Source organism: Pinus tabuliformis, chromosome 9 (assembly GCF_031772625.1).
Source record: "Pinus tabuliformis cultivar Carrire ecotype Pingquan chromosome 9, CPIR1, whole genome shotgun sequence".
Classification (NCBI taxonomy): Eukaryota; Viridiplantae; Streptophyta; class Pinopsida; order Pinales; family Pinaceae; genus Pinus; species Pinus tabuliformis.
This window is the reverse complement of record NC_142307.1, coordinates 1,699,528,426-1,699,546,305: the sequence shown is the minus strand read 5'-3', so window position 1 is coordinate 1,699,546,305 and position 17,880 is coordinate 1,699,528,426. Positions and strand designations below refer to the sequence as shown.

At 37.3% G+C, this 17,880-nt stretch overlaps 1 protein-coding gene and 1 pseudogene across 1 annotated transcript; both read left to right on the top strand.

The window, feature by feature from the left end:
- The first annotated feature begins 993 nt into the window (after positions 1–993).
- LOC149155425 (2S seed storage-like protein) lies at positions 994–1,821 on the top strand. Its single transcript, XM_089445501.1, has 2 exons — positions 994–1,559; positions 1,755–1,821. The coding sequence occupies exons 1-2, from the start codon at positions 1,064–1,066 to the stop codon at positions 1,784–1,786; spliced, it is 528 nt and encodes a 175-aa protein (XP_089301627.1). The 5' UTR covers positions 994–1,063; the 3' UTR covers positions 1,787–1,821.
- Positions 1,822–13,696: 11,875 nt separating this feature from the next.
- The window catches only part of LOC149155424 (serine/threonine-protein kinase STY13 pseudogene), an 81,507-nt pseudogene continuing 77,323 nt past the window's right edge, over positions 13,697–17,880 (top strand).

The following is a 17,880-nucleotide window of genomic DNA, read 5'->3' as shown; positions in this document are numbered from 1 at the left end:
AAGTTCTAAAGTTCATAAATAAGATTAAAGAACTCACATACACATTCAACTAAAGTTGAAAAAGTCTCGAAGAGATCCTTCTTAGCTTTATATCGTATCAAAATGAACCAATTGACCCGATAAATATTGTTTCACTACCTTCATTGGGCCAAAAGGATCAGCTAGGTTAAACTTTCCCTTATGAACCTATAATCAGTAACTAAAATAACTTTATTTGCTACACCATAACATGTGACTTGAGGTTGTGATGAACTTACGCATCGAAATATGTATAGAATTGTGAATGCTTGCCATGAAATCGTATGTCAATGTGGTTATGAATGGCTACTTATGTAGAACGTAACAAGGCTCAAATGATGCCTTAGGTTCACATTAGGGAGTGTATCATAAATGTCCGAGATCCATACTTGAATTCTTAATTTACAATATACAGGTGCGTTTATAAAAATAATTGAAGCCTTGGATTGTATCAATAATGTTTTCTCACACAACCTTATGGATGTTCAAATTTTAAAACAATGTAAATGTCTAATAATTGTTGCAGCAATGTATGGCATTCGATATTGTATAGTTCATAACGAAAACTCCCGTATGCTGTTTTGAGTGTCCTAATTAATACGTAGAAGTGATGTTGTGGAAGCCGAACCATAAAATCTGTCCGCGTTACATTGCGATGTTTCCTCAAGGTTATGCAGAGTAAAAGCAATGTGATGGGCAGTTTCTTATTTCGCTAATTTGTTTAAAACGAGATGCTGTTACTTCAGTCGTGTAGTGAATGTGAGGGCCTGCTAACAGGATTCTCTCTTTCATTGAAAGACGCGGCCATTGGAAACAGTGGCAGGCAGGCGTTCCTTCTTTGGGCTGGGACGTGGAGAGTGAGGCGCTGCATGCAATGCATCTGTTCCGCTCTTCTCTGTCGTCGTGTTGTATTGTTCGTGCAAGGAGACACGTTCGTTTTCTTCCCTGGCCTTCATAAATACACCATTAATACCCACATACAGTTCCTATCAAAACACTTGCATTCCGTTCATCACGGGAAGAAACACGGAAAAAGCAAAAAGCAATGGGTGTCTTTTCGGCTTCCACAACGCTGCTGACGTTTAAATGGTTCGGTTTATCCGTTGCCCTGCTCCTCCTCCTCCTTCACTGGGGTATTCCCAGTGTTGATGGCCATGAAGACAATATGTATGGAGGGGGGATGCAACAGCAAATGCAGTCCTGCGACCCGGAGAGATTGTCTGATTGCCGCGACTACTTGCAAAGGCGGAGAGAGCACCCATCCGAGAGATGCTGCAACGAATTGCAAAGAATGTCTCCACAATGCCGATGCCAAGCCATACAGCAAGTACTCGATCAATCTCAATCGTCTGATTCAACCACGGAGGATCTCTTCATGGATTCTGATTCTCAGGAAGATGCACCACTTGATCAACGCCGCCGCGGCCGTGAAGGCCGTGGAAGACAAGGGCAGGAGGAGGCAGTGCAGAGAGCAGAACACCTTCCAAATACCTGCAACGTACACCAGCCCCCGCGCCGCTGTGATATTCAACGCCGTTCTCGTAAGTTATTCGATCAACGCTACTAAATATTGACGAGTATAATTAAGTCGTGTGATTAAGTCCAGTAAGCCGCGGTTCAGCTATCAGTATAACGTAGCTCTGTAAATTTTTTCATTCATTCATGCTATTGTTATTCAATGCCCGTGTGAATGATGAATTTAATTCATTATTTTTTTACTGGTTGTGTGTGGACAGGCTATGTCATGACGGGCAGCAGTTTTAAGTGATGGATAAGCTTATAAAGAAGAAAATATAAACACGGCGTCTATGCTATGTATGTAACTAAATAAATAAGTGAGGCACTCACGCTATGTATTTGTGGTTTCTACTTCACAGTAGCTCTTATATATATAGCCTCACCACTTTTCAAAATCGTTTTGAAAAACATGAGTACAATAATGGGATAAATTTCTATAGCCACTTCTGCTATCTTAAACATCAGCAGCGAGTTACGCAACATACTGAATTAAAGTTTTTGTTTTAACTGTTTGACTGTGTTTTTATTTTAATGTCAGCAATCGAATTAAAGTTCTTGTGAACCTGGTTTCTCTTTTAATGCCACAAAGCGAGCATGTGCATGTGATGTGTTGACGTGTTTAATGTAGAAATTAATACCAACAAGACTATTTAATGTTACTAGTCATAATAAATGTTATGAAGCGTACAAAGACATGAAGAGAGCTTCCATGAGCTGCATTAGAGCTGCAAGAAACCCTCCATTATATGCATTAGTTGCGTTAGACAGGGGATCACTTCAAAGTTTGCATATGCTTCTTTACAGAGGACACCCCTTGCAAATGTTTCTTTAAACTGGGCATTCGTTGCATAGGTTACGTATAGTTTGCAACTTTGCATACGTTTCTTTATACAGGGCATCCCTTCTGCATGAGAGGCAGTGTTTGTCGCTGCTGAAGTTTAGAGAAGACATGCAAAGCTTATAACCTAAATTCATTAGGAGACAGGCAGAGAATAGAACTCCAGTACGTCCGTGAGATCATAAAGTCTCAATTTTTTTTTCTGAGATATTGGTTGTCAATGAATTTATTTTGCAATTTTATTTCCAACAATATAATTTTACTGTGACAGTGCGATCATAATCCCAGATCCAATTTTGTTGCTTCTGAGATATCGCACAATTTTCCAATTTTGTTTCTGAGATATCGGTGGTCGATGACATTACTTTCCAATGCGAGATCAAATATTTCGTAAGGCCAGCAATATTTTTCTAGCCCAGTTCAATTCCATCGAAGCCCAGACCAAATCCAAATTCATCGAAGGCAGTCCAATTCCATCGACGGAAAACAAGATTTGGTGAGATGGGAGGTGTTTTAAATTAGTGTAAAGACAGCAAGACATATGCAGCTATTTCGTAGTAACAGTTGAGGATGACATGTAAGAAACGAAAAGACAATTCCATCGACGGAAAACAAGATTTGGTGAGATGGGAGGTGTTTTAAATTAGTGTAAAGACAGAAGACATATGCAGCTATTTCGTAGTAACAGTTGAGGATGACATGTAAGAAACGAAAAGACAATTTATTGTTCTGTTAGCAGATTTTTCATGATCCAAAAGGCAAGTTTTATTGTTTTAATATACGGCAATGTTTACTGTTTTAAGAATATTATTGTTTTCATAATATTGTTGTTCTAGTGATGAATACAATTTGTGTCAGATTTTTCATGATCCAATGTCTAGTTTAATTATGGTTAAGCAATTCTTTTATAAATCAATGTCTATTTTAACCGAAAGGAAATCACATATCATTTCATATTTCATATACGTGCAATGACAGATTCCCAAAAAGAGTATCTTCTTCATCCCAATCGAACATTTTAAGAAATGTACCCCTGACAATTGATTCATATCAATTTAATGTTTTAAACTACCAACTTAAACAATAAACATTGAAAAAAGAACTTCGGGATGATCATAAGACATTTGAAAAAGAAAAAGAAATGTATACAGATAATAATCATTGAAAAACTAAAGGAAAAAAATGAACAACTATTGAAGAATCAATTTAATGTTTTAAACTTCCAACTTAAACCATAAACATTGAAAAAAGAACTTCGGGATGATCATAAGACATCGAAAAAGAAGGGTGCACAAATAATAAACGTAAACATGAAATCCCGCATAGACATTGAAAAAGAACCTAGGGATGATCATAAGACATTGAAAAAAGAACTTAGGGATGATCGTAAGATATTTGAAAAAGAAAGGGTGCACAAATGATAATCATTGAAAAGGTAACTGAGGGAAATGAGAGTAAAAAGTATCTTCGGACGGGATTAACATGAACGTTGAGGGAAACGAGAGTAAAAAGTATCTTCGGACGGGATTAACATGAACGTTGGGAAAATAGGAGAAAAATAACCAATGAACATGGGAAAAAACTAATGAAAAACCAATTATCACGGGATTAACATGAACGTTGGAGAAACAATTAAAAAAACCAATGATCACGGGACTAACATGAACGTTGCAAAAACAATGAACATTGGGGGAAAAAACCAATTATCACGGGATTAACATGAACGTTGGAAAAACTAGGTATGATCACGGGATTAACATGAACGTTGGAAAAACAATGAACATTGGGGGAAAAAACCAATTATCACGGGATTAACATGAACGTTGGAAAAACTAGGTAACTGATGAACATTGGGAAAAATATTAGGTAACTGAGGGAAATGATAGTAAAAAGTATCTTCGGACGAACGTTGGAAAAACTAGGTAACTGATGAACATTGGGAAAAATACTAGGTAACTGAGGGAAAAACTAGGTAACTGATGAACATTGGGAAAAATACTAGGTAACTGAGGGAAATGATAGTAAAAAGTATCTTCGGACGGGATTAACATGGAAAAGGGGAAAAATAAATATCACGAGATTAACCTGGAAAAAGGAAAAAAAAAAATATCACGGGATTAAAAATGAAAGATGTAAAAAGGAAAAAAAATATCACGGGATTAAAAATGAACGTGGGAAAAACTCAGTAAAAAAACTGATGAACATTGGGAAAAAAACCTTTGGGAAAAAAACTTAGAAAACTTAGAAAAAACCTTTGGGAAAAAAATTTAGGTAACTGAGGGAGGTAAAAAAACTGAAGAACATTGGGATAAAAAAACTGAAGAACATTGGGAAAAAAACTAGGTAACTGAGGGAAATGTAGTGTAAAAAGTATTTTCGGACAGGTTAACACGAAAAAAACCAATTATCACTGGATGAAAAAAAAACCAATTATCATTGGGAAAAAAACAACTGAAAAAAAAATGGGATTAACATCATTGGAAAAAAACCATAGAAAAAAAACGAGATTAACAAGTAAAATGAAAAAAAAACAAAAAAAAAAACCAATTATCATTAAAAAAACTGAAAAAAAAACAACAAAAATGGACATTGGGAAAAAAACCTAGGTAACTGAGGGAGGTAAAAAAACTAAAAAACATTGGGATAAAAAAACTGAAAAACATTGGGATAAAAAAACTAAAGAACATTGGGAAAAAAACTAGGTAACTGAGGGAAATGATAGTGTAAAAAGTATTTTCGGACAGGTTAACACGAAAAAAAACCAATTATCACTGGATGAAAAAAAACCAATTATCATTGGAAAAAAACAACTGAAAAAAAATGGGATTAACATCATTGGAAAATAACCATAGAAAAAAAAATGGGATTAACAAGTAAAATGAAAAAAAAAAAAAAAAAACCAATTATAATTAAAAAAAAATGGAAAGAAAAACAATAAAAATGGAAAAAAAAAAAAAAAAAAACCAATTATCATTAAAAAAAAAAAAAAAAAAAACCAATTATCATTAAAAAAAAAAAAAAAAAAAACCAATTATCATTGGAAAAAGAACTGATGAACATTGTGAAAAAAAAAAACTGTGCAATGATCATAAGCATTGGAAAACTGTGAATTATCAAAAGGATAGAAAAAACTGAAACTGTGCAATGATCATAATCATTGGAAAACTGTGATTATCAGAAGGATAAAAAAAAAAAAACTGTACAATGATCATAAGCGTTGGAAAACTGTGAAACTGTGTGTGTAATGTCTTTAGCGTAATTTTTTTTTTACATTGTGTTAACAACGTATGAGCTGGTTCTTATGACACTTAACCTTGTGACATATCTCGGCACTTTACTGTTCCGGCCTTCCATAACTTTTATCTAGCAATCAACACGTTATTTCCGACTACAGTAAAAAGGTTTGGTCCTATTCACTTAGGTTTCATTAACTGCTTGTTGCTTTGGGAAGGCTCCCAACTCCTCGGGATTTATAAGGAGATAATATAGAGGGACATCTGGAAATTTCTATTAATTGCACATTTGATTATCTTTACGCTTGATCTGTGCTTTGGATTCTGCGTGGTTTCTTATGACTCTACTCTATGCATGGCACGAGCAGGCTCGTTGTCGCAACTTCTATCCTTGGGCTTGCTACCCCATCAATGGTGGTCATTGAGTTTTGGAGATCTACAACACAGGTTCCTTTTCGGGTTGACTCAACTATAACTCGCTTGATTATGTTGTTCCACACTTTAGCGCCGGCTCCATTTTTCCTATTGCTTGCTCTCTGTGACCCGCTCTGCTATGGCTCTAGGGCCTTGCAAGCATTAGCACTCGTAGAACCAGGTTATGGCGTCGGCGCTATTGGCAAGTTCGAGTAAGTTTGTTTTTCAATCATTAGAATTTCCTGTCATAATGTTCTTCTGGTCTAGTTTTCTTTAACATCACTAACTAATGGTTGCTCGGTTCTCATAGTAGGGACCCTTCACCAGGATTATGGAGCTACGCACTGCTGATGTGTGGGAACGTTTCGCCAGACTGGCCACCAAAATCCTGGGTAAGGGGTTCATCTTCAACATGAAGGGTTAACCAAAATTTGCCTTGTTGCAAGTTACACAAAGTTTTGGTTCTACTGTTTAGCTGTAATGGTTCTCCCAGTTAGTCTACAGTCTCACAGTATTCAGAGTTTTTATGTATTTGATAGGCTGAAGGTTGTAAGGTGTTGAAACCCTATACGACCATTCGTCTAGAGGGTTTGACTCCAGCGTGAAGGCCGAACAGTGATTATATAATGTAATTTTAAACTACTCCTTGCCAGGGTTTCATCCCGAGGCTTCTGTTTATTTAATGGACAACAGTATTTTAGTATTAATCCTCCAGGGCTAACCTGAGAGATATCAGTCTATTGAAATTTTACTACTTTTCCTGTATAAAATTCGATATGTCTATGTATATGATTCAAGGTTTGAATATGAACTGGCTTTTTCTTAGCTACACCTGTTGCACATTAACATGTAATACTTCTTAGAATTCTGGCTCTTCATTGAATAGAGATGCACGACTGTAACAGCCTCGGTCAAGGTTCTTCGTCTTACTGTCTTTATGGATTGTAATGGGTTTTTAAGGAACCCACTCTGTCTGATGATTTGCTTTATATTTCTTTATTTACCTGGTCGATGCCAGAGGATTGGTGCGAGATTGTGTACTCTATCTTACATGTTTTTGTATCAGTTGTCAGAGATTTAATATATGTTACAGCCTTGTGTGACATTCATTCTTCGTCTTATACAGTTAACAGAATTGTAAAAGGGTTTCACCCCAAATTCTTTTGATTTCCACTATTTTTTTTATGGAAAAGTTCTGAGCTTATCTTTAACTGCTGTCGTCCATTTTCTTAAATATCGCTTGGTTCTAGTTTATTAACAGATGACTCAATAAAATTATCTTCATCTCGCTTGTTTTGTCCTACGCATTGTATAGTCAAAACTACTGTCATTACCCATCATACTTATTCGCATGGCTCAGGGGTTACCAATTCAGCACGCCAGAGCCCTCCTCTGTCAGTGCCTTAGGGTAAGATGTTCCTAGGGTTTTCTTGCACCATTGACACCTGGTAAATTTCCATGAAATGCGTATACGCCCTTAGACATCCTTTCTGGCATTAAGATTCACAGTTTGTTCTAGTTTTCATTCCTTACATAATAGAGTTTAGCAGTGGGGAAAAACATTGCTTGCCCAAGACATTTCATTTTACCCTTCCCTCTGGAATCCCTCGGTCCTCAACAGGGGTTTTGCATGGTTCAATTTTACTTACTATTCCCTCGGCTTTCCTACCGTAACACCCTACTAACAGCCATCTCATCCTATGAGGGTCCTAAGTGTACATCACCTTCTTGCTTTCTTTAACACGTAGATAACATCTTTAATTTGTAAATGTTATTATTGTAATACTGCCTCTGTTTTATGAGTCATAGCTACATAGAAGTTTTTGTTTCAATTCTTAAGGTTTCTAAATGACACAGACTTACTTAATCACAGCAGTTAGAATTTTCCGTACCTGTCTGTTCGATGTGCCAATAATACTGCAACAGAACTGCTCAGCTCTGCTCCCTGTGTTGTGGTGATCCTCGTACTCCTACGGAAGCGAAACTTTCACTTGTCTGCCGCTTCTAATTTTCCACCCAACCTCGAGATTCATCTTTCGGGACCAAAATCTCTCCCCCGTGCTCTCTTGTAGGACCACTATCCTTGGCAAGAAATTCTGCACCTAGTGCTTGGCTATCTGGTCATTACGAGACTTAACCATCCGTCTTCTTGTCTTTTTCCTTTTCTCTGCTTGTCCTCTACAGCACAGACTAACTCGCCCCTTCCTTTTTCCTCTTGGAAACTTGTCCAGTCAGGAGAGGTAGTTAGGGTTGCAACCACTGCAACCGTTTCCCAACTTCCTCCTTCAAAAGTTGCCAGCATTTTCCAAAAACATTTCTTATCTTATTAAAGAAATAATAAAAATATTATTAAATTCCAAAACAGTTAATAATGTCATATTTAGTTTTTAACCACAGTAAATTCAAATATTTACATTTCCTGGGGCATTACATCTCCCCCTCCTGAAATTGGACATCATCCCGATGTCCGTTGACCAGGAACAACTCCGGGTAAGCTTTTCTCATGAACTCTTCATCTTCCCAAGTGGCCTCATCAGGCCCAAAGTGCTGCCATTGCACTTTAACTTGGGTAATAGCTCGCTTCTGCAGCTGTACTTCTCTCCGGTCGAGAATGCTCAATGGCTCAACCAAGACTTCTCCTTCCAGTTCAACCTGCAACATGCAATATTCTAAATTAGTTTCTTAAAAGAAAACTTTTAGACTGGTCTACTGGAAGTAATCCTCACCTATATATCTTGCCATCTGATCACATGTTTAGGATCATAAACATACTTCTTTAACATAGAGACATTGAAGACATTATGGACCTAGATGTGACTTGGCAAGGTGAGCTGGTAAGCCACCGGCCCAATTCTTGCCAAGACTTGGAAAGTTCCACAATATCGGGGTGCCAACTTGGCACACTCTATCCATTGCAGTGTACTCCTCCTTGCTTGAATTCTCACATAAACATGGTCACCGACTTGGTATTCTTTAAACCTCCTCTTCTAGTCAGCAAAGTTCTTTTGCCTATCCTGAGCAGCTTTTAGATTAGAGCATACCTTTTTGACCATTTCCTCCATTTCCTTAAGCATTTCTGGCCCTAACCTTAATTTGTCTTCAGGTCCACCCCAGCTTGAGGGTGTGCGGCACTTCTGCCCATACAAAACCTCAAAGGGGCTCATTTGTAATGAAGTATGATAGCCGTTATTGTATGCAAACTCAACCAAGTGCAAATACTCCTCCCACTGAGTTGGTTGTTGCATTACATATGCCTTAACATGTCTTCTACCACCTGGTTCACCCTCTCTGTTTGTCCATCGGTCTGGGGGTGATACGCTATACTGAAGTTCAGTTGTGTCCCTAATTCTGCAAATAATGTCTTCCAAAAGACTGACGTGAATTTCACATCACGGTCTGAAATTATCGTCTTCAGGAGTCCATGCAATTTAAACACATTTTGCATGAAGATATGGGCAATCTGTACAACTCTGTAGGTGGATTGCATAGGTATAAAATGTGCTGCTTTGCTCAATTTGTCCACCACCACCATAATGGAGTCATTATTCTTCTTTGTCTTAGGCAGCCCCGTTATAAAATCCATAGAAATGGTTTCCCACTTCCATTCCGGAATGGGCAATGGCTGCAATAGCCCCGTTGGATGTTGATGCTCTGCCTTAATTTGTTGGCACTCTAAACACCGTGCCAAATACTCGGCCACATTCTTCTTCATACCCGGCCAGTAGTATTCTTTTCGAAGCACAGTGATCATTTTCTGATATCCTGGGTGTCCAACATAGTGACTGATGTGAAATTCATCCAGAACTAGGTTTTTAATGCTGTTTTGATTAAGTACATATAGCCTTTTCTTGTAGTACAACGTTCCAGCATCATTCGTCTCATATCCTTGCTGATTCTTCTCACTGGTAGATTGTTGTACTTGCTGGTATACAACATCTTTCTCTGCTGCTTTTTTTATCATTTTCTCGAAGGGGCTTTTCCATTTGCTGAAGGAAATTTCGTACAAACATTGTACTTTCTGACTTAACACGTCTGCCACCTGGTTTTCTTTCCCCTTGAGATGTTTGATTTCAAAGTCAAAACCACTTAAGAAATCTGGCCACCGAGTTTGCCTAGTGTTTAACATGGGCTTGCTAAAATTATTGGTGAGACTGTGGTGGTCGGTCAGTAATAAAAATTTCCTTCCCATAAGATAGTGTTGCCACATCTTCAAGGCATGTATGACGATTTCCAACTCTAAGTCATAAGTAGAATATTTTTGCTCATGCTCTTTAAGTTTCCTTGACTTGTAAGCAATTACTTTCCCTTCTTGCATCAACACACCTCCCACACTTTCCTTGCTTGCATCAGTGCACACCACATAGTCCTTATTAGGATCAGCTATGCTCAAAATGGGTGCGATGGTGAGCAAATGCTTAAGCTGCTCAAAACTTCTTTGACATTCCGGGGTCCATTTGAATGCTCTTCCTTTTTTCTGTAGGGGGATGATAGGATACGCTACTCTTGAGAAACCTTCTACAAATCGTCTGTAATAACTGGCTAACCCCATAAAGGACCTGATGTCTGCTACATCTTCCGCTATGGGCCACTCCATTGTGGTCTTTATCTTTTTAGGGTCCACTGTGATCCCTTCCTTTGTGATTATATGGCCTAGATACTGTATTTCTTCTTTGAAGAAGTCGCACTTGCTGAACTTGGCATACAACTAGTGTTCTAGGAGGGTTTGCAGCACCAACCTGAGGTGCTTCTTGTGCACTTCCATGGTACGGGAATATATCAATATATCATCGATAAATATCAGCATAAATCTATCCAAATATTGATGAAATATGCTATTCATCAAGCACGTGAAAGTTGCGGGGGCGTTAGTCAATCCAAAGGGTAGCACCGCAAACTCATAATGTCCATACCTTGTTCTAAAAGTTGTTTTAGCTATGTCCTCTTCCTTAATCCTGATTTGGTGATAACCTGATCGCAAATCGATCTTGGAGAATACTATGGCACCTTTCACTTGGTCGAACAGTTCATCAATCCGAGGTAGAGGATACTTATTTTTGATTGTCAGTTTATTCAGCTGACGATAATCTATACACATGCGAAGAGTCCCATCTTTTTTCTTAACAAACAATATTGGAGCTCCCCAAGGAGACACGCTGGGATGAATATAGTTTTTGTCTAACAGCTCCTGTAGCTGCATTTTTAACTCTGTCAACTCAGGTATACTCATTCTGTAGGGTGCTCGGGATACTGAGGCTGCCCCCGGTACCAATTCGATAGTAAAGTCTATATCCCTCTTAGGTGGCAGTCCGGGAATCTCTTCCGGAAACACATCAGCAAATTCTTGTATCACAGGGATGTTGTCCAATGTGGCTGTCTTATCTTTCGAGTTAGCATAGCCCACTTGGATGGCATAAATTTGACACCCCTTCCTAATGCATTTTGCTAACTAAGATGCAGTTATTGGTCGAATCTGAACTGGCCACTTAATTCCTTGCATCTCTTGCCTTGCTCCATGTTCATCGCTATGATAAATAGTCTTGGTTTTGCAGTTAACCAATGACCAGTGTTTTTCTAACCAGTTGATATCGATCAAAACATCATATGAACCAAGGGGAAGCACATTTAAATATGCCATTATGAGCTGCCCTGCTATTTATAAGGAGCAGTTATTGGCTTTTGCAAGCACTCGCCTCTTGGCCCCTGTAGCTAGCTGTACTGACCATGGATTCTTGAATTTAACAGATTGTAGTTTACAATGTTCTACCACCTTAGGACTAATATAATTTAATGTGGCTCCAAGATCAATTAAAACAGCTACAGTAAGGTCTAAGATTTTACCTTCGAATTCCACCATGGTCAGCTGGTACTCCGCCTGACGATCGTCCAAGGCCGCATTAATCCTCGGTAGACTACGTCCTATGTCGCCGACTGTCGATGCTTCATGGATTTGGGATAACTGTTCGGTTCCCTTTCGCTGAAGACAGTTTTTGATGTAGTGAGGCCCTCCACAACCCCAACACTACACTGGAGGTCTTGTTGTCCCTTCGCTGTCCAATTTTGCAGGCTGTTCGCTGACTCTGGACTCATTGGTTGGCTTGGATCTGAATGAATTTTTCTGTATAGTCCTGCTGTTTTGCCCCTTACCAACTCCCTTGCTACCACTACTGTGATTCCCTTTATTGTTTCCAGCTGACTTATTACTTCTCTTATCATTCCATCTTTTACCTGGGATTTCCCCCTTCTGTTTACTCTGCTGGTAACAAATCCTGGCTTTACGTATTGCTTCGTCCATTGTCTTTGGATTGTCAAACTCAATCCTTTCCCGCATATACAGAGGTAAACTACTAACAAATCTTTGCACCTTAGCTTTTTCCTCTCTAATATAAGGCACATAACGAAGCAAGGAAGTGAAACGGGTGATAAATTCGTCCATGGTCTGCTACCCCAACCACAAGTCATGGAATTCTCTTGCCTTTTCGTCATAAAAATGCTTGGTCAGGTATCTTTCCTTAAAGTACCTTTGAAATCTCTCCCAGGTTATGGTCTGTTCGCTTACCCCTCTTACGATCTTAACTTCTTCCCACCACAGGGTGGCTTTTCCCTGTAGTTGGAAAATGGCCAACCATGCCTTAAGGTTGTGATCGTATTCATATAGCTGGAAATATTTGTTCATATTAATCAACCATGCATCAGCTACTTATTCCTGCTCCCCGTAAAAGTGTGGCATTTTAATCTTAAGGAATTCCCCTTGCAACTCTATATGTTGCCTCTTTGAAGTCTGTTGTTCAGATGCATTATCAGATCGCTCCTCCCTCTCTTCCGATCCTTCAGGTTCTGTGTGGTGATTCTGTTCTTACATTCTTTGCTGCTCCGCACTGGGATTAGCAGGCGGCTAGTTCTATTTGTCGGACAGGCTTTTTATAATTCTCTCTTGCTCCATAGTTAGCCATGAATTATCTTCGCGTAACCGGGCCATTTCATTTTTCAATTCCTGCACTGTCTCCAAAATAGCCTAATTTGTATTGCGAGCCTCCTCCCCGAGCTGTATCCATAGCTCAGGATTACTCTCAGGGCCAGGTACAGGTCCCTGACCCATTGCATACCTGCGTGATGCACTGTCCCCTCTTCTCATACTGTCAGTCTTCCAGTTTCCTGTCTTTAACATGAGAAAAATAAATCATCACACTAACTATTTTTTTTAATTGGAATTGCTCAAATAGGGACAAAATAAATTTTATGAGCTATTTCCTATTTCAATTGCAATTTCAAATTTCAATTCTCAATTTCAATTTCCAGAGGCCTCAATTTTGTAACCGGGCTCTGATACCAATTGTAATGTCTCTTGCGTAATTTTTTTTTTACATGGTGTTACCAACGTATGAGCTGGTTCTTATGACACGTAACCTTGTGACATGTCTCGGCACTTTACTGTTCCAGCCTTCCATAACTTTTATCTGTCAATCAACTCGTTATTTCCGACGACAGTAAAAAGGTTTGGTCCTATTCACTCAGGTTTCATTAACTGCTTGTTACCTTGGGAAAGCTCCCAACTCCTCACGATCTGCAAAGAGATAATACAGAGGGACATCTGGCAATTTCTATTAATTGCACATTTGATTATCTGTACGCTTGATCTGTGCTTTGGATTCTGCGTGGTTTCTTATGACTCTGCTCTATGCATGGCACGAGCAGGCTCGTTCTCGCAACTTCTATCCTCAGGCTTGCTACCCCATCAACGGTGGTCATTGAGTTTTGGAGATCTACGGCTCAGGTTCCTTTCTGGGTTGACTCAACTATAACTCGTTTGATTATGTTGTTCCACACTTTGGCACCAGCTCCATTTTTCCTGTTGCTTGCTCTCTGTGACCCGCTCTGCTATGGCTCCAGGGCCTTGCATGCATTAGCGCTCTTAGAACCAGGTTATGGCGTCGGCGCTGTTGGCAAGCTCGGGTAAGTTTGTTTTTCAATGATTAGAATTTCCTGTCATAATGTTCTTCTGGTCTAGTTTTTTTTTAACATCACTAACTAATGGTTGCTCGGTTCTAATGGTAGGGACCCTTCACCAGGATTCTGGAGCTATACACTGCTGATGTGTGGGAGCGTTTCGCCAGACTCGCCACCGAAATCCCGGGTAAGGGGTTCATCTTCAGCTTGAAGGTTTCAGCAAAATTTGCCTTGTTGCAAGTTAGACAAAGTTTTGGTTCTATTGTTTAGCTGTAATGGTTCTCCTAGTTAGTCTACAGTCTCACAGTATTCAGAGTTTTTATGTATTTGATAGGCTGAAGGCTGTAAGGTGTTGAAACTCTATACAACCATTTGTGTAGACGGTTTGACTCCAGCGTGAAGGCCGAACAATGATTATATAATGTAATTTTAAACTACTCCTCGCGAGGGTTTCATCCCGAGGCTTCTGTTTATTTAATGGACAACAATATTTCAGTATTAATCCTCTAGGGCTAACCTGAGAGATATCAGTCTATTGAAATTTAACTGCTTTTCCCGTATAAAATTTGATATGTCTATGTATATGATTCAATGTTTGAATATGAATTGGCTTTTGCTTAGCTACACCTGTTGCACATTAACATGCAATACTTCTTAGAATTCTGGCTCTTCATTGAATAGAGATGCACGGCTATAACAGCCTCGGTCAAGGTTTTTCGTCTTACTGTCTTTATGGATTGTAACGGGTTTTTAAGGAAGCCACTCCGTCTGATGTTTTGCTTTATATTTCTTTATTTACCTGGTCGACGCCAGAGGATTGGTTTGAGATTGTGTACTCTATCTTACACGTTTTTGAATCGGTTGTCAGATATTTAATATATGTTACAGCCCTGTGTGACATTCGTTCTTCATCTTATACAGTTAGCAGAATTGTAAAAGGGTTTCACCCTAGATTCCTTTGATTTCCGCTATTTTTTTTATGGAAATGTTCTGAGCTTATCTTTAATTGTTCTCGTCCATTTACTTAAATATCACTTGGTTCTGGTTTATTAACAGATGACTCAATAAAATTATTGTCACCTTGCTTGTTTTGTCCTGCTCATTGTATAGTCAAAACTACAGTCATTACCCATCATACTTGTTCGGATGGCTCAAGGGTTACCAATTCGGCACGCCAGAGCCCTCGTTTATCAGTGCCTCAGGGTAAGATGTTCCTAGGGTTTTCTTGCACCATTAACACCTGGTAAATTTCCATGAAATGCATATACGCCCTTAGACATCCTTTCCGGCATTAGGATTCACAGTTTGTTCCAGTTTTCATTCCCTACACAACAGAGTTTAGCAGTGGGGAAAAACATTGCTTGCCCAAGACATTTCATTTTACCCTTCCCTCAGGAATTCCTCGGTCCTCAACAGGGGTTTCGCATGGTTCAATTTTACTTACTATTCCCTCGACTTTCCTACGATAACACCCTACTAACAACCATCTCATCCTATGAGGGTCCTAAGTGTACATCACCTTCTTGCTTTCTTTAACACGCAGATAAAATCTTTAATTTGTAAATGTTATTATTATAATATTGCCTCTGTTTTATGAGTCATAGCTACATAGAAATTTTTGTTTCAATTCTTAAGGTTTCCAATTGACATAGACTTACTTAATCACAACAGTTATAATTTTCCTTACCTGTCTGTTCAAAGTGCCAATAATACTGCAACAAAACTACTCACCTCCACTCCCTGTGTTGTGGTGATCCTCATAGTCCTACGGAAGCAGAACTTTCACTTGTCTGCCGCTTCTAATTTTCCACCCAACCTCGAGATTCGTCTTTCGGGACCAGAATCTCTCCCCCGTGCTCTCTTGCAGGACCACTGTCCTTGGCAAGAAATTCCGCACCTAGTGCTTGGCTATCTGGTCATTACCAGACTTAGCCATCCGTCTTCTTGTCTTTTTCTTTTTCTCTGCCTGTCCTCTACAGCACAGACTAACTCCCCCCTTCCTTTTTCCTCCCAGAAACTTTTCCAGTCAGGAGAGGTAGTTAGGGTTGCAACCACTGCAACCATTTCCCAACTTCCTCCTTCAGAAGTTGCCAGCATTTTCCAAAAACATTTCTTATCTTATTAAAGAAATAATAAAAATATTATTAAATTCCAAAACAGTTAATAATGTCATATTCAGTTTTTAACCACAGTAAATTCAAATATTTACATTTCCTGAGGGCATTACAATGTGATTATCAGAAGGATCGAAAATGACATATGACATAATGGGATAAAGTTTAAATTTTATACATATTTTTCTATGTGATTATTAGAAGGATCGAAAATGAAATATGGCATAATGGGATAAAGTTTAAATTTTATACATATTTTTCTATGTGATTATTAGAAGATCGAAAATGACACATGACATAATGGGATAAAGTTTAAATTTTATATATATTTTTCACTTCTAACTGTACGAAACACAATCGCATATGTGAGAAAGTTACTTTGTAATCAAATAACGGACTCAGTGTTTTCATATCATGTAATTGGATGCAAACAAAGAAAAACAAAAAAATAATTGGATAGCAACAAAGTAAAACCAAAAAATAAAAAATAATATACTACTTTTTTGCCAGAATGGAAAGAAATCTGAAAGAATCTCATCGTATACTTTGTAATTAAAATAATCCCAAGAAAATCAACAAGGTTATTCTTTCAATTAAATCATCAACAACAACGTTTTGTTTTATTAACCACGTTTTATTGACTTTAGGTTTTTTTTTTTTTTTTTTCTGAATTAAATCATAACCACGTTTTATTGAATTTAGGCTTTTTTTTTAATTAAATCAAATCAACAAAGTTATTATTGAATTTAGGTTTTTTTTAATTACATAAAGTTATTATTGAATTTAAACTTCTGTGATCTATATCAAGTTTATTGAGAAGTGCTTTTTTACGAAAATCACATTAAAATTTATTTTTCCACCTTGTTTGGAACCAAAATAGAGAAATATTTTTCACAAAAATCACATTAAAATTTATTTGTTCATGCATTGTTTGGAACCAGAAACAGAAAGGCTTAGAATAAATAGCTATTTTTTCAAAAAAATGGCTATAAAAAACTGGAGCACAACTATACTTAAGAAATAGGAAAAAACAAATTAATAAGTTAATTAATTAAAATAGCTATAATAGACCGGGCAACAACTATACTTTACTCAAGAAATAAAGAATATAAAAATAATAAGCTAATTAATTAGTTAGTTAGTTAAATCTATTTATTATCATAAACTTAAACTAACTAAAACCTAATAAATCAATATACTTTTTATTCTTTTAAAACTACAAAATTATATAAGGATTCTGTACTTTATTCGTATTATTATATGAAATTTTATAAGATATATTAAGAAAATAAATATTTATTAATTAGATAACTTAAAAAATTAGTTAAACATATTACGTATTTAGTAAGTTTATATATTTAGCTATATATCTAATTAAATATGCAGTATTTTCTTCTAACTTAAAATCAAATAAAAATAAAATTTTGCTAATTTTATTATAGGAAGAATTATGGAAAAGAAAAGAGATAAAAACAAAACTATTTATAATTAAATAGTTATAAATATTAACTTGATTATGAAATTTATTTATTATATTTACTAAAAGTATAGTAAGATAAATAGAAATTAAACCTAATTATTTATTAATTCTTTCAGTTATGTGCTTTTGGCCGAAATTCTTTCCAAAAACACAATTAATATATTATAGAATAAAACTTGTAGTTAAAATAATCCCAGAAAAACTACAAGAAGGTTATATTCTTTAAAACCGGAAAGCATCTCGTCATATAATAAAATGAAATCCGACTATGAAGAATTTTCATTTACAGATTTCTATCTTTGTGTAAGTTAATCTATATGT

Excerpts from the sequence above, each read along its gene's own strand:
- LOC149155425 (XM_089445501.1), top strand. The coding sequence starts at position 1,064 with ATGGGTGTCTTTTCGGCTTCCACAACGCTGCTGACGTTTAAATGGTTC. Across the intron at positions 1,560-1,754 it reads TGATATTCAACGCCGTTCTC|GCTATGTCATGACGGGCAGC; the intron begins GTAAGTTATTCG and ends GTGTGTGGACAG.